Here is a 26,278-nt window from a genome sequence, read left to right as displayed (position 1 = left end):
ATATATATATATATATATATATATATATATATATATATATATGTATATATATAATATTAATTAAAATCATTAATAATGGTAATTTGGTTAATCGTTGTATATATTTTTGTGACGGTTATATGTACATTGAAGTATATCCTAATAATGTCTGGAAAAAAGAAAATAACAAAAGCTTCATGACCAGACAATCCAGCTCAGAAAATACAATACTTTTAAGAAGAAGGGATTACTCTACCAGCTCTCATTGCTGCAAGAAATGATAAATTTTAATTTTTTTTTCCAAGGACTCAATCGATCCGTGATAATAATATGCTCAGTCAAACTAAAAGATAACTAATTGTATTATTATTCTAATGAAAACTTTATATTTTTATTTAGACCATAAAATTTTAGTAGAAGTATAATGTATTTAACATAGAAATCCAGATAGCGTGTATACAGATTGATCATCAGAAACTTATCCTACAGTATGAATTATAACGATTAAACAAAAAAACGGAATGACATGTTTACGATTTAAAGTCATACAAACATCCTAATTGATATAAATAAACTAGAAATACTCCAGCTTAACTATTTCCTTTTGCAGTTATTTCCTAAGTACACTTACCATAAAAATTAAAAAAATTATGTTCAAAACTGATTAGCTGCTTATAATGTTTATTCTAAACTTGTTTAAGTTAGATAACCATTGAAAACCAAAGGAGCACTAGGCAGCTGCCTTGTTCTAGTATGGGACAACTTAGCAGTTAGCATCCACGATTTCGTCAAGCTAGAGTCCACTATTTTCACTTGAACACTTTAATCACGGTTAACTATATAGGTGTATGCTTCACTCTGTTTGCACAATCTATTCCTTTTGATGCTCTCAGACCACTTTTTCCAGTTGTCTCTTACACAAGCTGATTTTATCCATGAAAATGAAGTCCAAGTTCATGCTGAAGATAGCTTTTATGTTTTATTATATAGTTTCTTCATTTAATTGCTAATTTTTACGTTACTGTACATTGGTAACTGGATGATGTATAATCAAGACAAGTTTTCAAAAACAATACCAACTGAACAATGTAAGTTTAACATTCCTGTTAAATATCAAACAAGATGTTTTCGGAATGTGGGTTGTTATGATTATCAAGTGTTTTGAAATTTTCTACAGGTATTGAAATGAATTAAGAGACATACTTGTATATCTCTAACAACTTGGTATAAATACTTGACGGATAGACCGTTTTAAAATCCAAACAATTATCTTCATTCTCATGCATCTTATCATGTAGCTTATTATCAAAAAGTCTAAATATTTTATTATTACAATTAAGACTGAATTAAATATAAAAATATTTATTAAGGAATCGAAACTTACAAAGACTTAAAGATTAAAGAGTTCTTTGTTTTAGGTAGATTTCAGGTATTGTTAAATAAGGTTGTCGAGTGAATTTTCTAAAATAATGATAACATATGATTCGGCCTGGTTGGGTCTGGATAATAAGGCTACTAAGGTTCAGTTTATCAGTGTTTCAAGTATACTTCAACTGTATTCGACGCTGAATTTTACTGAAAGTAGTTTATATTTCAATGGTAAAATCATCAAAATTGTGAAAAAAGTAGAGAAAAACTTTGGAGTTGTAAACCGTCAAAAAACGAAGTAGCTAATAAATCCTGAGAAACATTTATTTAAATGCCAAATACTTTAAATCTCATTTATACAAGTCAAAAAACAAATAAAATGTATTTTTACATTATCAAGAGCAACTTCACAACAGTAACTCACTCGAACGTCATCAATTCCAGAAATAGACGCTTCAGGTCTATCCAAAACAAGAAATGCAGCCAAATTGGCTGTATAACTAGCTACTATTATCATAGCGAATCCAGCCCATACCATTCCAAGAACACGAGCACTAAATGAATGTGGAGTACCTTCACCAATCCCAGAATTTAATAATACAGCCCAAGCAAAGTACACTGCACTACTTAAATTCATACCTTCTTCGTCTTCTTTTTGTTGTTGTTGTCGCAGGTGAGTTAGAGTTAGTGTATTTTTGTCATTAGTTTGTTTTTCATTATCAAACTGGCGTAAAGTTGAATGACTGCCACTACCATCGACAGACATATCAAGATCAGAGTTTGTTCGACTAAATGGTGAAAAGTGATCGAGCAAATATAATACAAAAGCGACAACATGTACAGACAAGGCTACAAGAACCCATAGTGAACTTTCAAAAGGTTGAAGAAATGAACCAAGATTGGATCGAGCACGTTCCTATGAGAAAAATAAAGCACACCAAAGTGTATATTATATATTGCATTGTAAAATGCTTTAAACGAATGTAGTATCTTGTTACATTAGGTGGAAACTAGAAGTTCTGAAATCACCCTTGACCCCAACTTTAGCAGATCATTTGTTATGGATGCAGACTGCTAGGGAGTTCCATACTAAGACAAAACGGCCATCCAGAGCTTCTATGTTTTCAATGGTGGTCTAACACTGATTGGTTCATGATTTTAGTGAAACTCAACATTCTCCACAACCTTATACTAATATATATCTGTCATATAATTTGGAGTATTCTATAGTTCAGTTTGACGCTGAAGCTTGTGACATTAATTTTATTTTGTTTTATGAGCAGTTAGCGATGATCTATTTTTTTCCTTATCGATTACTTTGACAGTTGAAGTAATTAAAACCGTGAAAATTCGACATTAATTTGAAATTGAATCAACCAATCTCCGCTTATAATTTTTTATTATTTCTACAAATCTCATTTTCCATTCACTAAACATGACCCTGCTTAATCATAAACCTCAGGTCTAATATTGTATGTATGTGAAACGTACAATATTTCAGTATTTGTGAACCGAACATGATTAGTAGCCATTTTCCAAACTACACTGAACCAAAACATAAAATAAAAAGCATGTAATTTAAGGTTTACAACTAACCGTTTAAATGTTATTTCTTACATCACCGAATGACCGTAGCTAGACAAGCATTAAAACAAAGAAACACTCGTTTCACCCTATTACGGGGTCCCTCGGTAATGTTTATCCACAAAAGATGGTTGGGTAATAGTGCGAACTGACTGGGATTAGAAGTATAAACCAGTTAATGCTGACTCAGCGATATAAAGACCAGCAGCTTGCCACAATGTCTAACGATTCTGGATCCGGACCCTGATAAGTTCGTAGAAGCACACTAATATGGAGTCCTACATTAGGACGAAACGGCCATCCAATAACTTCTGCTTTCCAATGGTTGCCTAATTGAAATCAGTTTGTGTTGGAGACTGTAAAATTCGAAACTCCTTACAAAACTCTACACTTAATATCCAAAATAACAGATCAAAACGTACTCGTTTCACTAGAATAGTTATTCCCAAATATTTGAATGGCTTAGTGAATTCAACTCGTGCAGCTCTTTCCGGTGTAATAGAGACTGGTGCAACAGCTAGGTCAGCTGTACCAGACAAAATTTCACCAATAATACCAGTCCATTTATGTGTTTCATTTTCATCAACATCACCTATTTGTCCATCACCAACTAAATGTAAATCATATGTGAATGGTGTAGAAGTTAATTCTAGTCCAGTCCTATTAGCCAATAATCGGAGAAGATCAATACAATAACCATAACAGCAATAATGTTTCTTGACGCCTTCAAGATAAATTGATGAAGAAAAAAGAAAAAAACATGAACAGATAAAAATATTTGACAAAAAATGACTGTGTATAAAATAAATCACTTTTTAAATTAAACATTCTAGAAATTAAATGTAAGTTGAAAAAACAGTAAAATGAAATTAAGAATATCCAAAATATCGAACTTCATTAGTTAGTTATAAGTGACAAGTTTTATCTTTGAATTCGAAGTTCTATAACTATGGAAAATTGGATTATCAACCAGACACTGACGTACAATTATGTAACAGGTTTAGTCTCAACCTTACTTCAAGAATTAGCTCTATTCGAAACTAAGTTATTTAGTAAATGGTATCAATAATGAATGTTAGTGATGCTGTGAAATGTGCTGATTGATTAAACACCATTTATGCACTTCAGGAGAATTTAATAAAATGATACTTTGATCACAAGCGCATTGGATAAGAGATTATGATTAGGTTTTAAGGAACTGAATGGATCAGATTGACAATGTAAATTGATTATTTAATGAACTGAACAAGAGTTCAAATTCTTAATGACAATAAAAACGTAAATGGAAAAGCAAAGTGGCTATTGACTAATTTCTTTAGAGAACTGAGGTAAAAGAGTATAATTTCACCATAAATTAATGATTCAAACCTGCATAATCACACAAACAAGAATACATAGATCACTTAAAATATTAACTCATGCTGTTTTATCTATTCTTATTACTTCCAGAATATTTATCAGCTTACTATAGACTTGTATTTTTTTACTGATTCCTTATAGCTGTACATCAACATATTAGCGTATTAGCACAAGCTAATTGAAATTAAAAAATCTAGAGCTGTAACTGTGAAAACCTTAGTACTTTAACAGGGAAACCATGTATCGGATGGCACAAAGACGATTGATGAAGGATTAGTTAACACTAGAAATACATCAAAATGGTATCCCAACAAACTGATTTTTGTAATGACTTCTTTGCAGCCAGATTAACAGTTAGATCTGCTTAAGTTGAACTGAGTAGTACTTGATATTAATTAATAGCACAATGTTTAAACCCGCTTACAATATCAATAAATTAATTGCTTGTAATCAACAGATTCAACTCATTTACTAAGTTAGATTATTACTTCTTCCTAAGATATGATTACACGTCATAATCGATTTTTTTTAAAAAAAAACAGTTTTCCATGCCACTAGCATTTCAGATATTTACGTTCTTCCTCTCTATGTCATTTATTTTGCCTTTTCCTATGATACTCAGTTTATAAACCAGTTTGTCATTGTCAACAGAATTTTGGATGAATGGAAAATACAATCAGACGGATATTTCCGAGCATTTGAGAGCGCAAATGATCAGAGATACTAAATAATGAATGCAGTATCCGCTGAGCTACAAATAGCCACATGTTTATTCAATGTGCATGTGAGGTTATATCGAGGCAACCCGCTCATGATACACGTATAGTAGCACAGACTGGTCAGTTGCTGTATTTAGCACCAAAAACAGGAAATTACGCAACCTTACTTTTAAGGAGTAAACATTGAAAATTTAGTCACATGATCCAGAAGATTAAACTTCATAATTAAATATAGTAACTACAATAAAAATGAGCAACTATACAATCAAATAACATGATTATTTTCAGTAAAGAATGTCATGTAATGTCGTAGATTGATTTAAGTTAGAAATGAACACCTCTGAATGCCGGCTCAATGGTCTAGAGATTAAGAATCAGAGCGCGAGAACGGAAGTCCTGAGTTCAACTCCAGCATACAGGGCTATGGGTGCGAAATGCTGAATAATTTTGTACTAAGAAGAAAGAACCGTCCAGTGCCTTCAAGTTTTACAGTGGTGGTCTAACTTAGATCGGTTCATGATTTCAAGGAAGCGTTATTATTAAACCAAATTACCAAGTAAAGTCTAATAGACTAACAAAATTAGAATTCAACAATGAGAGTTATCATTTTAAAACAATTATCACTAATGGTTTTAAGTGTAGTTTATCATGCTTTCCTTCAGTATGAATAGGTCACATCAGTATTGCTCAATGACAGTGACTTCAATAACAGTCTTCATTATCCATCAATTATTATTAGTGACACAAATACATTAGTGGTAACGTTTCAAGTCGTGAAATTGGCTGACATGAGTTCAAAAATACCAGGGAACACCAGGACTCTTCGTGATTACAGAGATGCCTTGTTGATGAGTCCAAACTAACACCAAATCTGGGTCCAGGTTCTCCGTTAACTACCTTTGATCACCGTGTAACCAAGACCATTAATGACACCACAACTTCATCGATAGAATTCGATCAGTACTGAAAGACTAGACACAACGACATTCGTCACTACTCAGCGGATCATCAGTTACATTAAGTATCTATTAAATATCGCTGTTCATGCCTTTCTTCAAATATCTTGATTTCCAGTTCCTCTATGAACATCCATGTCATTGTCACTAATTAAAGTATGTGTAAACTATTTGTAATCTGTCTGTAGACGATGAAAAACGTTCAGGTAAAAGTGATTAATTAATTTTATTCTGCAAGTTTTGTCATCCTTCTTTTGTTTAGAACTACCAAGGTAAATAAATGTATTCATAACAGTTACAAATGAAATGTCAGTCACTTATTTACTGAAAGTGAGAAAATTAAGCAATAACACAATTTTCAACATATTTATTCTAAATGATTGTTCAAAAATGTATATAGGAATAATAAACAGGTCTTTATCTTTGAAATAAAAACAACTGACATACCAGTAGTCGGGTCAGTATGAGTACATTCAATTTCAGTTTTAAAAACTAAGGGATCATCAGATTCATTACACTTATCAGTTAATTTTGGACGAGTTTGTACGAATGGTATACTTTCAATAGTTACAACCTAGAGAAAAAAGAATTAAACAAATTAATTTTAATAGAAGAGATATTGTACTTTAAAGCAATCAATAATACACATCTTCATTACGGGAATACTATTTATAACCTTATTACAATTGTCACGGTTACCTTGGAAAATCATTTCGAACAACACTTTGGTCAAACTAAATTATTTGCATTATCAAGAATGTTAAAATTAAACACTAAACAACCGCAAAGACTGAAACACATTTTACGCAATGGTTGAGTATATTTAGATCGTAGTTTTTACTCGTTTGATTATAACACTCTTGTATGGAACGATAACTTGAATCTAGATTTGTTGCTAAATCACTGTTGTTAGCAAGTTCATTCTGAGATTAATAATGAACTAATGTTCTCATCTGGATTAAAACATGCATCACCTAGTATACTTAAGAAGTAGTGTTTTCTCTTCGGTAATATTAATCATTGGAACTGATCCATTTGTGTCAGAATACATAGCGAACTGATTATATTGCCTCAATATAACCTTGCAGACCCAAGTTTTATTATATTTGAATTGTGGATATTATTGGCAATCTTGATGTAGTAGCTAAGTTGATAGGCAGTTGGCATTTGGAATTGTTGGTCTCAATTCTTCGTGTAAACACCAACAGTGCGATGCAGATACAATCGACTGATGAGTTCCAAACAGAACACAAAGCATGTCCTGAATCTCACTTTACCGAAATCCAAATACATTAAACCTATCAATCAATGTTACATATATATAAACATTTTCAACTGAGCAAATAACTGAATAAATCGGATTCAAAAATCCAATACAAAAATGAATTAATCGAATTATGTTTCACAGTCACTCGTGTGTTCTTTTTTAGAAGAATAAATGATGTTACATTAGATAAGACATGTCGTACAAGTTAAAAATACCAAATCATATTAAAATTTTATTTGTTTTCACTAAATACTATAACTGATGAAACAATATTCCTACCATAAAAAGCTTATTTATCGTAAAATGTGATAAAGACAATCATTAATAATAATAAACATTTGATTCTAAATTCGATGTTTGCTTATTTTTATTTCTCAAGAATTTTTAATAGTTGAAATCATGAGTCGATCCAGGCTAGACCGTCATTGAAAATCTGGAAACACTGGACGACTGTTTCGTCCTAGTATGGGATTTTTCAGCAGTGCGCATCTACGATCCCTCACTCATTACAAGAACCTATGACCTTCAGTCTCTCATGAGAACACTCAACCTCAAGACCCCTGAGCCGGCATCAAACGGCGTTAATGTCTAACTTCAATCAATCCATGATCTTGCACAACCATTCATTTATTGTCTGAGGTAGATACCTGTCTCTACTCGACAAGGACTGGACTTCAGTGGCCATGGCTTCAACCATTGTTAAAATTAATATTCTGTTTTCTCGTTTTATTTTCAGAAAAACTTTACCATAAAATTAGCCTGATCTTGTGATCAATATTCAAAAGAGGAAAACATTTTACACATTTACTTTGATTATTACGGTTATATACTCTTCTATTGCACAATTAACTAAATTACTTTATTTTCATCTCACTATATTTCGTAAAGTTAGTTTAAATCGATATGATATTTTCGTGTCCATTAATTTGTAAACATCTAGCTAATTCACGAGTTGATCTAAGCCAGATCACCATTGGAAACCTGGAAGCATCGGACGGTCGTTTCGTTCTAGTATGGGACGCCTCAGTAATGTGCGTCTACGCTCCCGCATGCCGGGATTTGAACCCAGGACCTTCGGTCTCGCGAGCGAACACTTAACTTCTAGACCACCGAGTCGATATCGAACAGTTTTCAGTGGTGTTCTAGCTTAGATCGACTCGTGAATCCAACTGTTCAAAATACTACAATACAAAAACTCCCTTACTGATATATCTAATTTTTTAATTATGTGGTTTTGAAAATTATCAAAATTAACTCACAGTTTTCAATCATTTCTTATTCAGTGCCACATTTGACATTTAATTTTCATTCAAACATTAAAAACACGAGGTTCAGAGAAGCTTTCTCTTTTAAACGATTATATATATATATATATATATATATATATATATATATATATATATATATATATATATAAATTTTATTAAATTATTAGTTTCGTGAGGACATATCAACAAGGAATAAACACGATGTAAGAGAAAGATTGTAGTACGGGATTACGTAATGTAAATAATAACAATAAAACATTGTGTCTATGAAAATAAAAAGAGCCTGGTAAAATTAATACGTTAGCAACAGATTATAATGTGACTGAAGTAAGGTGATTAAAATATTTTGGTTACAATAATCAAAGGTAATAGGAGGGTTAAATCAAGTGTAGTGATAACAGAAACAAATATAACTAGAATTATCAGGATATGAGACACAATTAAAGAGAGAGAGGGTATACTTCCAAATACGAACTATAATAATAATAATAATAATAATAATAATAATAGGTAATGATAATAGTAATGGTTTAAGGCCAAAGTAACAACAAGGATAAGAATTACTATTGAATGCGTATGACATTTTCATTTATTCAATAGAGTCAATACATCAGATGCAGTCCTAAACACCAATGGGAAAACTCAAACAACTAATACAAAAATGTATCACTTATATTATTTACAGTAACTTTTAAAATGGCACCAAATCTCTCCAGTGTCAAATTCGGATATGTAACTAAAAACTCCTAAATTGACTAACCATAATAGACAAGATGTTCTTGCCGAAAATTTTAAGATAGTATCTGTCTACCAGGAAATGCAAATAAATGAATATAATCGATTTCCATTAGAACTACTAATATAAAATAAATAAATAAATAAATGCAAAATATGTTGATTATACTGATCGTGTAAGTGAAAGTTTATTTATTTATTTATTTTAACACATAGATATTGGTACAAGGAGGCACCAAGTACATATGCGTCACACAAATCTCATTTGATATGTATGAGGGCCGAGATAATGCTCGGGTGCCCAAACCGAAGTAAAAGTCTAAATTTCATCAGTCTCCGATTACTTTTAATGTTATGATTAAACATAAAAATACCATTGACGTGACGGATAGGAAAATTCTGAGACAGAAAATCGATAGAGTTCCCGCAAAGTGAATAATTTAAGGCAAAATCCTCTATAATTATACTTCTGAAATTCCCAGAAAGAATCGTACTTCATGTTACTTTAAATTACTAACCAATGGTTTTTCATTCACAAAACTGTCTGTCAGGTTGAGAGCCATAGAACTTCATTGACTAAGTACCATTAGTACTCCACAATTACAATAAATTAATCATACTCAACAAGCAAATCTAGGGAACTATGATATATATGCTAAATGAGGCGAGTTTAGTTGTTGATATTGCTTCCATCGTGATCTGAAATAAAGTGAGAATATCCGATTAAAAATTCCATAGTTTTGGTGTGAATATAAACAGTTCGTACGTCAGGTTGATATCGAATTCATTCAAAATTCTTTACAAAATGATCACTTATATGAGGACTGAAAGGAACACTTAATGTGATACATTACAAAAAGTATGCTAACCAGTTAACTAAACAAATATATGTAAATATTAGTACAATCAACTTTACAAAAAAACTTTCGATAATAATCAAAATATTTGTGAGACTTTGAACATAATACATACTTTTAAATGTGTTTTCTTTTTAAAACTAATCGGTGCTGCATGTACCAGTCGTTTTTCAGTTTTTTGACATTTTCCATCATTAGCACGTTGTATACATACCAACTGTTGACGTTTTACAATACTATTACCCGGCCAAATTAATTTACTTAAATTGATTGACAACAGAGAAGGATGAGGTTCATCAGATAACCATTCCATAGGGGTTGGCTTTCAATTAAAGATTGAAAATAAGGAAATTTTAAATAATGACATAAAGTCATTTTTGATTTAAAAAAACTCAATATGGCTTATGACTTATTCATTGCTGACTTAATTCTTCAATTCAAAACAAAAGGAAATGTAATACTCTGGTAATAATAGATCAAGGATTTGAGTTTCTAGACAGTGACATCTCATGAGGCTTTTGATAGAACATAACTGAGTTTAGGCCAACATGTAATTCCGATGATCATATGTTTTGTAGTATGGATAGTGAATAGGGAAATCGTTTCGCTACTTTGAATTGTAACAATCTTTTATATAGAGGAAAAAAGCCAATTGATCATCAAGCAATTCAAATGGGACTTTATTTAATAAATGACTTCTGAATTAACTGGTATTCTTGGAGGGATGAATAAGAAGCTATCTATATTGACTGGTCAAAGAAAATAGGAGCAATGGTTTACTCTAAGATATATTATGAGTCATATTAGGGGTTTAACAGTCTTTCTAATGAGATTTTTCATCAACTAACAATAACCATTTTTAACTTCTTAGAAACAATCAACAAATATATCTGAAAAATAAGTTTATTTTACTGATTAATATTTCTTTCTTCATTTGAACAATTTGATATTAAAGAACAAATGAAACCCGTGTTTTCATTGCAGAAAAATTAAAGGTTTTTCAGGGAAGAGAATTTTTTTTCAATAATTTACTCAATTTAAGCGGTTCAGTAGTATATAATTATTTAAAATGTATTTTAGTTCTCCACAAAACAGAAATAAAAGTATATAGAAAAAGTGTACCGGCATTTTAAGTGTCAAAATGGATTGCGTAACAACCAGGAAATTGAAAGAAAATTATAAGATGAAATTGAGTATATGATAAAGGTGAGGACGAAAACAAGACGTGAAAATGTAAATAACAAATAATTAAAATTTAAAAACGTCAAAATAAAGTATAAACAGTTAGTTTTCGGTTTATGAAAAACCAATTTTCAGGTTCATAGTGAAATTAGATCTTGCTCTCTGAGTTCAGGTTAGAGAGGTTGGATTGTTAACGCTACTGCCATATAAAAGGTAGTGGTTTTCACTGCCTTTCAACTCAGTCATTTAACCGCGTATATAGTTTTCAAGGATATCTCTGAGCAGTTGGGACAAGTGTGACTGGAGTCGGCGAGATACTTAAATATGGAACCAGCGATTGCTTTACATTTTCCTTCTAAATGTCATACGAAGAAACACGGATGAGGATAAAATCCAGTCACGTTCGCAATTTTGACCTTGAGCCTGTCGACTAGATAAAGACGTACAAAGGGACTTACGTTTCTTCATTTATTCTTGTTAAATAATTACTATGAGACAAAAATTTAAACCTCCAGACAGTTCTGTGCAGACTATTTTTTTTCAAAATATTCGTCATTGGAGTAAGAACTACGATGAAACAGTTATTAAATACAACCTAGTTTCTAAATGTTATTCAGAATAAGTTCTTTTTTTACGGAAATCACCTTTGATCTGAGGTAATGGAGAACATTTTAAGCTCAGGATGAGAATGTTGGACGTTTCCCGGTCTCTGAGCTAAACAACTCAAATGGGAAGCTTCCATTGTCCTTCTGATCAATATCATCAGTACGTGCTTGAAAGGAAAATACGTTGTGCAGAAGAGCAATCAAAGCTTCACAATTAAACCATTCCACTCAAAGACCACAGCACCTACAACATACTTTCCATCTGTTTGTAAAATAAAATATGTTATAGTAGGTTGATAACGAACGGCTTAAATATAACAATCAACTTATAAATAGGAAAGGTTTTTTAAAATATGACACAGAAAATGTAAACTGAAACGAATCGCTCATCATATAAATATGCGTATATACTTGATGTACACCGTAACTTCCAACAGAAACCAATGTTGGCCGTTCAAACTCAAATGATTTTTGTGCAGATAAATTATTTATGTCCTGATTAGTTATTTGAGCATTTACAATATCATAAATTGGTTTAATACGATCACCATATTCATTGAATTCCAAATGACCAGTTCGACCATCAGTTAAATTCATTGCTAACATGTCTCTGAAAGTGAAGTACAAAAATGTTTAAAAATCTCCACGTGATCTATGGTGATACATTCATTCATTAACTTCCCTTAGATCTTCGGGTTCAAATTATCTTACATGTATTTTTCACGCCATGAATTCATTCTTCTCGAACTAACCATCTATATCTGACCTTTTCTACTACTTCTTTTTTGGCATTTATCCTGGTAATTTCATCTTGCCTGGCTGATTTGGTATCGCAACTTGAACTAGTACACAAATGTTACAGCTGACTGAGTAGGAACAAATAATGCAAGTGAAAAATAACGTCATTCACCACGATAGTTCTTTGTTCTTTAGCAATTTTTTCCAACCTAAATAACTTATCTTAGTGAAGGTTTATTCTTTTTTTCATTGGTAAACAAACAAAAAACATGTTACCAACCTACATAGCTACCACACTTCATATCTACAGCGTTAGAGGTCAGACATAGAATGCACCTTATGTTCAGTAATAACTCACCAACATTCTCAAAATAAGTAATATCCACAAACCTTATAAACTTTCTGTCCCATTGTGAATCTGTTTCATTCCAAATATGGCGGACGACCGTTTGATAGTCTTCTTATCTTTGTAAAGACATTCATTGAGCCTTTATTTAGTTATTCAGAAAAGAAATATTACTCGAATCAATAATATTTTATGAATTTATTAATTTTTATTCGTAGCTCAAGGCTGATTTGTTTGACGAAGTGTTCCTAGAATCTGAAGGCAGTTTCATATACCAAAGTTCCAATATTTCTCATATTAAAATCAGTATGTAATAAAAATTACCGACAAATCTAATGAAATATTATTAACAAAATAAAGTTTTCACTTTAGATTAAAGATGACAGATGGCATTTCCAGTTTATTGTCGATGGAATGTTAATTGATTATTGAATCTAATTTTATTGAGATGAAGATTACATCTCGATGTGATCTTTGCATTCAATAGTTGAAAGCTCTATCGATAATTTAAAAATTTGCTTCTAATTATTTAAATTGTCAAGCAAAACAGACTAGGCCCTTGAGTGGGTATCACATCCAATCATTTATTTTAAGCTGTTTATCAATGTTGCCTAAAACTAAACCGTAAACATAGGAAATACAATATTAATAAATAATTTGGGATAATCAAACCAAAAAATACAGTTGGGTTGAAAACTTATGTAAAATTGAACACTGAAAGTATTTCAGTTAAGTACATTTTGATGTCGAATGAAAATGTTTATGAAACAAAAAGCAATCCTTTGTTTTACACTTTAAAGATTTGAAATCGCATAGTGAGAAATCTGGTAATACTGTCTTACCAGCTTAACTCACCGGAAGAGTTTGGCTGCGTAATCCTTCCACATATAGGTCGATTTACCAGGTAGCTTTGATTTTGATTGAATTTCTGAAGGATTATCACTACATGCTTTAACTGAGTAAAGATGTTTCATCGCATCATAATCAGTACGAACTAAGTGAAGAATGCTCTGTGTGGCGATTCTGACTGCATCGGCAACGTGATCTAGTTCGGTAACTTGAAGTAACCGGACACCAATCACACCTTAACAACGAGTTGTTATGTAAAATAAAAAAGGATCTCTGAAAATATCAAACAATGGCAAATGTAAATCTTTATAATATTTCAAACCCTACTATTTTTGGTAGCATGAGAATTTCTTAGTCTAAAATTTTGAGAGAGATAGTAGTCCAAAGTGGATTTCACTTAGATAAAAAGTACTCAAACAATGGGATTTTCTGACAGTGTCTGGTATCAGCCCGTGAATTCGGTTGAGTATTTTAAAGAGTACTGACTTCATACCCGAAGTGTGGGTGATAAGTTAATGTCTTAGATCTTTAGGCGACATCGTTGAAAATCATTTTCATTACGGTAAGCTCACTTGGAATTTATTTCGTTCTGTTCATTTATTTTCGGACTAAACTTCATTCCGCTCATTTCTCCGTTTTACTTGTTGTCTTTAATTTGATTGTTTTAGCATAATTTTTACTCCCACACGTTTTGTTTCTGGCTGTATAGAAAAGACTGACAGCAACTTTGATTGATCCACGTATATGATAGGTTCTAATTTCACTATAATCAAATGATTTAAAATTAGTAATTACACGTTGGATATTGTAATGTCCTCTTGCTCAGTATTTTCCTTACCATAGCAAACGGTGAAACGATATGATTGTAGTTAAAGTAATGTGACTACTCATAATTAATAAACGGCAAGTTGTTAAAAAACACTGCAAAATAATATCCAGTTGAATTTTGAGTGAAAACACCAGATCCATCAGAATTTTGTTAACGACTCTTTTAAAAGCTTTGTGGATTAGTTTCACAAAACACATCTCTTTAAAACTTTTATTAAACAAAGTCAAAATAACTATTAACTTACCATTTGGTATATTTGAAGCATCCAAAGCCTGTTCAGTGACAATCCAAGCCCATTCTGCCTCCAGCATGCCCAGTTTACGTGCAGCCAAAAACACATACTCTGCAAACTTGCAGCGTAAAAACAGCAAAATAACTCGTGTTTGTTCGTTTCGAACTGGTTGCAAGAGACTGATAAAATCCTTCATTTGAGCAGCATCCTCTTCATCTGTATTGATAGCAACTTGACGAGTAATCTTTGAAAGTATTTAACAGAACTACCTTCACATTACAAAGTAGCAAGTGTTCAAGGAGACTAAAAGGCACTGAGTAATATAAAATGTTTCGTATAAAACTACAGTATATAATGCTTAGAACAAATTATATTTCCTTGGACTCAGTAATATTGAAGAATCACATGATCTTTAGAGATGACGAAAGTGATAGTGGTTAGTACCCAAATCCCCGCACATTAATTCTTTAACCATTTTATCTAGATCATATGAAAGAAGATATATGACTCAATCTAAAAATTAAAATTTCAGTCCTTTCCTGCTGTTTTCTATGAGAAATTTGATATTATATACATTAGAAAAATAAATATTTACCGTTGTAGTATTAGTTTCTAACGCTAGCTAGACCATCTCAAAAATGTGAATGAAAAGTAAAGCCCACATAAGGCGCTTACTTTATAAATAAAATCTCTAGACAAATGCGATTTTCTTTGTGCAGTAATCCATTTTTTTAATCAAAACTAATAACACTTCTGTCCATACTAATACCTATAAATTAGAAACGTCAGCTTAACTTAAATAAACAGTGGTGTTATTATAGTTAGTTAAAATATTGTGGAAAGAGTGAAGAATGTTTGTAAAGATTATGATTTAGCCAAACAAAAACATAAAGCTCTAATTTTTCGACATTACTGAAAGAGCCAACTAATAGGTTTAGTAGACTGATCGCCACAGAAGTGGCAGATACACCAAAAACTAAATGAACTGAAATAGTTTAGTAAAAATATCGTATTATAATTGTAGTAACGGCCTTCTGTTTTCTGAATAATAGTACTGCGTTTGTTACAAACGTAATTACTTCTTTTGAACTTTGATCTTGATCTCAGAATAACTACTTTACACTCTAAAATGTGAGTGCATTGACAAGGATGCCAATCCGACACTGATATTTTTAATATGCTAGTCACCCCAAACAACTTACATCAGTCATAAAAAAGTCTTGCCTCAATATAAATTAAATTGTGACAAGTTAACGTGTTACCCCTTTTGTTTTATTCTTGAAATCAAAAATATTTTCAAAATTTTGACTGATTATCGTGTTTAAGGACTTACGGTAATCTTAACAACACATAATATTAGGGGAACCTGGTTCGGAAAAACGGAGGGTTGTATGATGAAGATCTCTGGCATAGGTAAAACTTTAGTTCAGAACTAACATAATAATGACTAGGTAATCGATATATCATGCTTTTAAAACGTTAATGCTGCTAATTTATACCTAACTGATGCAGTTTAACGTTTGTATATTTCCTAAGTCGTATCACTTGCTTAAATGTAAACGCCTTAAGTTATCCTGTTGAGTCCTCAGCTCACGACCTTTTTCGTCTCCAGCTTAAAAATTATCACACATTCTACCCTTCAGACTCTTACGACCTACGATGCATATCTAGGCTATATGTAAGCTTGTCAAAGACTAACCGCTACTCATTAACTAAATAGCTCAAACTGTAGCTTCATTGATGGGCTGGGCGCTACTAGTTTTTCAGATGCCTTTAAGTGAAGACAGATAACTTATGTGAAGATATCCATATTTTATATGGGTTTAAGGAGGTTGAGCAAGAATTAAAATGTCAAATCAATCGATGTGGCACGAACAGAACGCATGAGTAAACATATCACTGCCTAATATATTACTGTTTCGCCTGGTCTACATTTACGCAACATGAGATTTCACTGATTTCAAAGTAAAAATATTACATGGCTGCAAGTCTTGATACATCCACATAAATTACCTTTTCCATATTTTACATGCAACTGAGAATTATTTTATTTATCATTGCAATGTAGGTTCGATAAACAACGACTTATGATGATTGTCATTTACACATGAAAATCAAACAAATTAAGTACCTGAATATGTTACTTGTAATAAGTAAAGACACTCATCCCGAGTAATCACTGTCCAAATCTGAAGCTCTTACCAAACAGCCGACTAGACTTTAAAACTCCGACAACACCAAAGGCCGAATTTTCCGAAAAATTACTTTAACTTACCAAAGGAAACAAAGTTAACCGTAGAAACTAAGCTATAAGAACAGGTAAGGTAAATCAAACGATTCGCCTTCTTCCTTATAGTTATTTTTGACGATTTTATAGGGGATATTTTGTCATGAAATGAGTCTTTTTTAATTTCAAAAGCAGAATAAGGAGAGGTAAACTGCAACAGTTTTGGATTATGAAACGCGAAGAAGACTGTCATTAACCAGTAGAGGCTTTCTGTAAGTTGTGAAGTCTGAATTGAAAAAGCATGTAATTAAGTTTAAAACGTTGTGGATATTCTATATTTTTCCCATCAATATTTAATGAGATGAGAGTTTAGATCCATATTAATTCAATGATAAACCACTAAAGAAATGACCATTGACTAACCTTGAAGTCTATTCCTCTTTGAGAAGCGGACTCTAAGTACGACAACACCTTTTTGGCATCATGGTCATCTGAATGAATTACACAGACTTCGCGCCAACCAAACGCTTTTATTAAATCAACCCAAACAGATGCTTCATTGCTGAATGGTGGAACTGTACGGAGAAAGCTGCCATGGCTGTACTTGTCACTGAAAATTGAGTGCCTTGCACTAACTCCAATAACCGGTAGGTGATAAAATGCACAGGTAAATGACACGGATAAAGGTGCAGATCCAGGTGCTCCATTTGGATGGGAGATTATTAGAGCAAACATTCGACCCTCTGAAGAATTGAACAGGTTACAGACCTGATTTGTCGCTTTAAGAGCATTTAGAGCAAGAGTCTTAAAAATTAAAATTGAAACTGAGGTACCTCTCCGGCAGCTTTGAAAGTGATTGCATCATCATAAACGCTATCCCTGACGGATGAAACCATCCTTTTAAAACCAGAAATAACCTCATCATCACTTAACAATGCACCGATTGTAAATTCTAAACAGTTTGATCGATTTAACAGAACCAGTATAATCAGACTATGATATGCTATCATTCTTAAATTAGATCATTATTTTGATCCAAAATAGAAAATATTTTCAAAAAGACATTTCTAAAAAGTACAGATGTGATGGCGTATTTAAACAAAATCCACATTTGTATTCAAAAGTTAAACATGCGCAAACGTTAGTTCCTTAAAATTTTCATCTGTACTATGAGTCAAAATATTCAGTTACAGAAAGATATAGTTCCGGCTAACAAAATATTATTTGATAAAGAAATGTAAAAGTGAAAGAAGATGCACAAAACAATATTCCTTAATACAGTTGAAAGTGAAGTAAAACTTCCAGATTAAATTTGGCTAGATCACTAGAAAACCTCGATAATATGTTTTTGGAGGAAATTATACAACTTCCAGACTATGGTCACAAAAATAGTGTTCACTTGATTTCGTGTATCATCTTTCTTGTTCTACCAACAAATAAACATTCTATAGGTATAAGTTACCAATAAAACAATAAACACATGTTATTTCGAAGAGGATTATGGATGGCTATGATAAATCACGATCATATGCCTTCTAATGCTTCTGTAATTCATGAAATCCCATTTCGTTTAAAGGTGTCACGGATATTCCGGGCCTGCTAACCCTTTTGTCCCTGACACCATTTCAATCGAGGTTCTAAACCCAGTCAACTCTTGTGTTGAGAATAAAAGAGTTCAATTATATGTCTGATCAGTAGTCGATGTTTCCTAAATATCTAACTTGACTAGTTGTTGAGAGGGATGTGTAGAATGGTGTTCATAATGGTGTCGTTGTGCGGATGATTACCGAGAGTCTTCAACCAGCAAAATTAATGAGGACAGCTTCATAGTCAAAGACCTATAAAACTATTTGTTTCGGCGATTTATTTACCGCCACATGTGTATTTCGGCATATCATAAATGACTCAATACTTTGCTCAGTAACTTTTTAACTATTTTTTGTTGATTGTTTTACCCCGCCACAAGTTCACAATTGCTTATTTCTTCTCTTTTTTGGACGTCACTTTATAATTTATCTTGGCTGGCGTCCGAATGAAGTCGGTTTATGCTGTGAGGTGTTAGCTCCACATCAGGTGGATAAGTATGGACCCTTTGATGTTACAGTCACACGTTTGAGTTCAGTGGCCTCACTGTCAGTAAATGAGACCCTGGTAACTCGCAAAATGTAATGGTCCTTTATCATTCTATTAAATTCTTTATCAGTATTATTATTTGCAAACACCTTATGGGTACATAAATGTTGTGAAGAAACCATTTCGGGTTTCTTTAAAAAATGCAATAATACACAAGTTTCAATAATCTTAGCATTATATTTGTCATATTTGAAAAAAGAGAAAAAATATATAATAATGAAAATAGAATAATAATCATAAATCAGGTTCTGTTGAATTGAGAAGAATATTAAGTCGACTTTAAAGAAGGAAAGGGAGAAAATAAGGGAATAGGAATAAAGAGACGTGAAATACGCTAATATTTTATTAAGGGTGTTTATGAACACATAACGAGAATAGACGACTATGTATGTATAGTCAAATTAGTAACCAAAATAAAATAATTAAAAAATGAGAAAAAACTTGTTCTCGCAGAAAGATATGACGTTAGAATAGGTGTTTGTGCATTCATAGTTTGTTCTGAATAAAAATATATTTGGTCTTTTTGCTGAAATTATTCTAATCAAACCTCAAACTCAAGTTTAATGTCCACATTTTTTCACCAGCTTGTATTAACCGATTGATATTGTTGCGCTTGTTTCTTATTATTCCGATACAGTCCCACGCATTTCACGATGTCCAATGAGTGGTAGCCTAGTCACTCAACTGAACTGATTCTAGTCAGTTTGGTAGTCATTTGTGGGCCCGCATATCTTGTGGTTTGAGTGAGTATGTTTGTTTCATGACATTGGGTTTCCTAGATACCAGCAGCTATCACACTACCAGACAGGTTTGTTGAGTGATAATCCAAATGCTGAGAGATAATTGTTTCAAGAATAATAAAGTAGTTAATTATGTGCTAGTGCCTAAGAAGATGGAACAAACAAGAGAGGTATGCAGCTGATTATAAGAGATATAGGACTTGGTTACTGATATGTAGCGATGGTAGTTTTAGTAACTTATGAGATATGCATCAGATATGGATGGTTTGCGAGAGGGTTGCCAATCCTTGAGTGAGCAAGTGTTTGTCAGGTACCCTTCACTTCCGCTAGGAGGCCATTCTGATTGCAGAGGACTGCTAATTAAGAAAGAGGGAGCTAACCTGGGCGTTCGCTCTCTGATGTGTATTCTTTCGAATGAACAGTTGTGTTTACTTTGTCTACATCCTCTATGTGGTTTGAACTTATGTTTAAGCTCTCCGTGGTTACTGGTCCGAGACTACGCTCTGAAGAGACTGTCAGGAGAAAATTTTCATGTAGGATGTAAGTGCTTTACGTCAAATGAGGCAGAAGTTTCATGATCGGACATTTCGACAGGTCGTTCTAACTTCTGATCCACTGTCTATTTCTTAATTGTTATGCGATTCTTTGGAAGCTCAAGTGAATTCCTTAATTACGGACATTTAGATCTTCACGTCAACAGTATATATCATTGCCGTCGAGCAAATTTTATTTAACAGATCACTGATAAAGAAAAAATGAAGTGAACCTAAGACGATTTCTTATGAAATCCTAGAGCTGAGAACCTTCAACTCGCGTGCGTCCTATTTACCTTAGAATGAAACATTTTGTTGTTGTTTTTACTCATATACTCCCTTATCTGGTGACTGACTAGTACCTCCATAACCTTCTACAGTATTGGAAGTATTCCAACAAGGGCCTTCCTATCTTGCCCTCTGAAGATTGGGAGAGAGTGGCCTGCTTCCATTCTCTTGGGAGTCGGTGTGAATCTCGTAAGTATGCTTGCGAGCGTAGACTTTTACGCCTATGTGTATTTGTGGGGTATGTGGACTTGTCTGTGTCTTCTATAATTGCATGTAAAGCTTACTAATAATTGCGCCCACCTGTACTAACATGCATATCACTGGAATGTATTTACCTTTGTTACCTGCATTTGAATATATGCATATGAAGCATACTTGGAGGCAGTTCTCATGTTTTCTCATTGGTGAACTTGACGAATTATGGTCTACTGTGATATTAGTACTGCGCTAATAATAGACCTAATCCTAAAACTGTAGATTTGTTACGATATAACTGCCAAACCTAAAGATCTTACATGGAAGTCACTTCATCGTCTACACCAACTCACTGTATCGTAACAATTACTAATACATGATGGAGAACAAGCTTAAGCTAGAGAAAGAATAATATATTTAACATGAATAAAATATATAACGTAACGTTCCGCAGGGACCACGCCTGCATGGTCGAGCCATGCCGTACGATCAACTCCACTTCATTCAATTCATTCTTCCCGCCCTCTCCATCGTTGGGTTTTTCTCCGTGTTAAATGTTGAATGTCTATTTCGCACATTATCTCGTATTAGCTCTCAATGCCACTACAAACTTATTAGTAGCTCGCCAGCGCTTTTGATTTACATGAAGGCTTCCAAAAGCGATGGGAAAAGAGTAGTGTGGGCCAATAAGAATACGTCTTTGCTACGTAGTGTGGATTAATTGACCATGCTAGTGATGTCATAATCCTTTATACACGTATTCTTCAGTTTCCAGTAACACCACTATCCCAGAACTCTTCCCTGCCCGAAGAGCCATGGGGATCTCCCAAGACGTTGGGCGGGAATGTGGACTGAAGAAAAACAAAGTATTGAGATAAGTAAATGTGGTTTTTTCGTCGAAATTATTATAGTGCGTTTTTATTACCACAACTTTTGCAGAGTCATGAGCGGACTCTTATTTAGCGTAGTTGTCCAGTTTTGCTTGCAACAGGATTTCTTGGTAAGAACTGAAACCAATCCAAATTTTCAATCATGAGTCAAAGAGGTATTCGACATAGGAAATTAACATCAATACAATTGGTTAGTAAATCTCGCTAGACAATAAGGAGCCGTAATTTTCCAAGATGCTCTACCTTACAGATGTAGGTGGACTGAGGTTGTTTCCCCACCATCATGTTTGCTGGTCAGTAACGCCACACTCCCGTTCTTGTAATGTAAGGCTCTCTTATGTTTGTGGTATGTATACATATTGCTTTAATCTCAGCTCCACTAGTTTCATGTTAATGCAAATCAGAGACCTATTTTTCTTTACAGATAGGTAGGTTATTAAAGTCACTTGAAATTCTAAATATACTTCCATTTAAAGCTTCTGGCTTAAAGCCGTGTGCGATTTTCAGTTCATTAGCGTATAAGTATAGTCTCGCAAATTTTATGATTCTGCATATATTGTTTATATACATCAGGAAGAAGAGTGAACGTAATATACTTCCTTGAATAACTCAACCTGTTATTGATCTTTGTGATGAGAGAGAGTCGTTCTGCTTAACCATTTGTTTTCGTTCTGTTAGGAATAAAGCAATCAATGAATATATTGAGTTATTGATTCAAAAGGATTTCACTTTGGCGAGAAGCCTTTTCTATGGAACTTTATCAAAGGCTTTCTTCAAATCTAAGAAGAGAATTGATACAAGGGGCCCGTTGTCTCGTTTCGGAGTTATATCATCCAGATAGTCTTTTAAGCATGTGTGCGAAATCTCGTTCATCCCCTAACAATACCTACTTTCCTCGTTTGTGTACCGACTAATTCAACTTCACATATCCAGCCCTTTGGTCCAATAGGTGGCATTTACGATAGTGGCGTAGACACCAAAACTTACATCTCAACTACAAAGATGATGGCCGTTTCTGGTAACACGTTAATAAGAAAGCTCAATGGGGCGGCAGATAATGAACTTCAGGTTATATGTGTTTCTCCAAACCATAACACCGAGAACCGGATTGGTCAACTTCGCATCAATAAAGTGTTCAGAAGGTACTACGGGAAACGTGGGAACATAAAGAGGAGTTGACATGCCTTCACATCACCAACTGTTGGTTGCCAAGATGAAACTGAAACCAAACAGGTACTTGAAAACTAAGGAGTCAGCATCACAAACGTTTAATTCAGACTTTTGTGAGGTACTGAAAAACTCAGTGAATTCAAGACAGCTATCAGCAACAGATTCCGAGTTTTCAAATATCTACTCAAACAACTGGAAAGAGACTAAAAAACATTAACTTCAATATACCGGGAGGCGCCGTACTACAAGAAACACCATCATAAAGAATGGATCACTGTTGATAATCTGAGCATGATTCAAGAAATGAGGAACAAGAAGAAAAGAGTCGAAACAGTCGAACAATCAGGTGGAGTGGAGTGTTCGAGCTGACAAACGAAATATATACAAGGCTGAGCAATGACACCAGTAAACGCTACAAGTCGAGGAAATATGAAACAAATGTATGATGCAACAAAGAGGCTAGCTGGAAAATGCAGTAAACCAGAGTGACCAGTCCAGGACAATAAAGGTAAGACAGCCACTGAGATTCGAGAACGGCCAAGCTTGTAAGAAGAGCACTTTGAAGAACTCTTGAGTTGATCAGCCACACTAAACACTCTAGACATCAAAGTAGCACGTACGGACTTTCCTATAGATGTCACTTCATCAACGATCGAAGAAATCAAGTTGGCGATCGGACAGGTCAATGGTGAATAAGCAGTGAGACTAGTGTAGTGGCTAACTTGTATCACGAGAACACAACTGGTTTAATGAAATCAATTATTATTATAAACAACTGTACCAGTGCTTGTTTTAATGTGCTTTTGTTTAACTGTGCTAATTACAGCCATTTTGTGCTTCTATTACCTTCCATCATTATTGTTCCGTGGTTTTTGGCTTTGTTCGCACGTACTCCGTTCTCCTGCTTTCGCTTGTACCATTTCTTGGCATGATCTTGATAATCGTTCGATACCACGAGATCGGCAAATGAATAAGCTTGATTCCAATCCGCCTTCTGATTTATTTGGCACGTGTTTCTTGGTAGCGGTGTTCATAGTCAACTGGGACTCGACGCCACGCTACAATTGGTGAGCAGATTTCTGGAACACGCCATTAATTCTGGTTTCTTCGTCTCAGGAAGTCATCCCAGTGAGTCTATTGTTTTTCTATCCACGTCTGTCGTGTATTCTTATATTAATTCTTAATATATACTATACTCGGCGTGATAGATAACGAAAAAAGCCTCATAACTAACGTAGACTCTGATGTACAGGCTATCCAGTTTCGACCTGTAGCTTTTATCTCACACTACCCTGAGGTTTGGTTCGCCGCACTAGAGTCTCAATTCGAGACTTGACGAATTACGAGTAAAAAAGCAAAAATACGCTTTTGCTCTTGAGTCGCTATCCGGGGACCATATAGTTGCTGTTCGCGAGGTGGTTCTCAATTCTAACGTCCCCAATGTCTACGATCGTCTCAAAAAGGCGATTCTCCGTCACTTCCTCCTATCCAGAGAGGGGCGTTTGAGAACACTTTCAGCACGTCACCCTCTGGGTGATGCTAAACCTAGTCACCATCTCACGCGCCTGCAATCCCTTGCAGGACCAGCAGCTGAATCCGAAATAGTTAAGGAACTATGGCATGAGTCGCTGCCGGCTCACATCCAGCCCACCGTGACGGCTCTGCTCGAGGACGCACCACTACACCAGGTTGCCCTCACAGCAGACAAGATACTAGCGAGAACCAGCAATACAGACAATAATGTAGTCGCTGCTACGGCACGTCTCAATGTAGATTTGGACGTCAAGCAGTCTTCGGCTCATGGAGATCAGGGCCAGTGTATTCACGGCCATCCTAGCTTCCGAGACCGTCGTGTCGAACCCGAACCTCACGTGCCCCGAGACCGCTCCCGCCCTCGCAAATCCGCCACCACTCGCCCAACGAGGGTACCTTCCAAGCCATGCCGACAGGCGGCTTCAGAAGCGAGTGAACACTGGTGCTGGCTTCACAGGTCCTTCGGGTCTAGCGCCCTCCGTTGTCGAGCACCATGCTCATACAAGGCAGGAAACACCAAAGCCGGCGAGTAAAAGCGGCCATACTCGCCGGCCCTTCCCCCCAGGTTGGTCGCTTACTCTATGTGCACGATTACCACACAAACGCTAGGTCCCTAGTAGACGCTGGAGCCCAAGTTTCTGTCGTACCACGAGGTAGCAGCAAGTCACAGGCCACAGTGCTTCGACTACGCGCCGCGAACGGCTCAGTCATTCCTACCTACGGTACACGTCAACTCGCGATCAACCTGGGAAACCGACGACGGTATCTGTAGACGTTCATCACTGCTGATGTTCCCACAGCCATACTAGGTATCTTTTTCCTACAGCACTATGAATTGCTTGTCGATTCACATAGGTTGCAGCTAATCGATACTTCGTCGAACAGTAAATTTATGGGCTGCAAAGCCCACATGAACGCGTACCGAATCCTCGGGACTTTTTACTCGCGTGACGATAAATTCCACGCTTTATTCGAGAAATTCCCCACACTCACTAAACCACTCTAGGAGCTTCCATCGGTGACCAATCGTGTGGTACACCACACAGTCACCCGCGGACCGCCAGTCACGGCACGACCTCGCCGACTGGCATCGGACAAATTGGCTTTCGCCAAACGTGAGTTTGACAATTTACTAGCTACTGGTATTATTCGTCCTTCTCACAGTCCATGGGCCTCTCCTCTTCATATGGTGCGCAAAAAAGATGGGGTTAGTTGGGGACCATGGGGCGACTACCGAGCTCTGAACGTAGTTACGCGCTATGATAGCTACCTCATCCCCCACATACACGGTATCACGGCATCGCTCAACGGCATGACTATCTTTTCTAAGATCGATCTGATACGAGCACATCATCAGATCCCAGTTGCTCTTGAAGATATCGAAAAAGCTGCTATCACGACTCCTTTCGGTTTGTTTGAGTTCCTACGAATGCCTTTCGGGTTACGGAATGCTGCTCAAACTTTTCAAAGCTTTATCGATAGCATTGTACGAGACCTAGATTTTGTTCACGTCTATATTGATGACCTGCTTATCGCACCATCAAACGTAGATGAACATTATCAACATCTTACGCTATTATTCCAACGCCTTTCGGATAATGGAGTAGTAGTCAACCCGGACAAGTGCGAGTTGGGTAAACGAGAAATAATATTTCTGGGTCACGTTATCAAGCAAGAGGGTATTCTACCTTGTGAG

General features: G+C 34.7%; 1 protein-coding gene across 2 annotated transcripts in view; it reads right to left on the bottom strand.

Moving 5' to 3' along the window:
* The window catches only part of GRIN1_1 (Glutamate receptor ionotropic, NMDA 1), a 35,674-nt gene extending 17,487 nt beyond the window's left edge, over window positions 1-18,187 (bottom strand). The window contains exons 1-9 of one of the 2 annotated variants that reach the window (XM_035730621.2): window positions 17,934-18,187; window positions 17,524-17,904; window positions 14,886-15,117; window positions 13,819-14,047; window positions 12,291-12,489; window positions 10,208-10,414; window positions 6,413-6,539; window positions 3,354-3,655; window positions 1,772-2,263 (exon numbers count right to left, since the gene is read on the bottom strand). In XM_035730621.2, the coding sequence (XP_035586799.1) occupies window positions 1,772-2,263; window positions 3,354-3,655; window positions 6,413-6,539; window positions 10,208-10,414; window positions 12,291-12,489; window positions 13,819-14,047; window positions 14,886-15,117; window positions 17,524-17,904; window positions 17,934-18,110 (2,346 nt within the window). In that variant the 5' untranslated portion in view covers window positions 18,111-18,187. Of the gene's footprint in view, window positions 1-1,771; window positions 2,264-3,353; window positions 3,656-6,412; window positions 6,540-10,207; window positions 10,415-12,290; window positions 12,490-13,818; window positions 14,048-14,885; window positions 15,118-17,523 lie in introns of both variants that reach the window. The other variant, XM_051210604.1, reaches the window with a different exon arrangement.
* Between the last annotated feature and the right edge of the window lie 8,091 nt (window positions 18,188-26,278).

The sequence above is a fragment of the Schistosoma haematobium genome, chromosome ZW, assembly GCF_000699445.3.
Source record: "Schistosoma haematobium chromosome ZW, whole genome shotgun sequence".
Lineage (NCBI taxonomy): Eukaryota > Metazoa > Platyhelminthes > Trematoda > Strigeidida > Schistosomatidae > Schistosoma > Schistosoma haematobium.
Note: the sequence above shows the minus strand (reverse complement) of the source record. Positions and strands in the feature narration are given on the sequence as shown.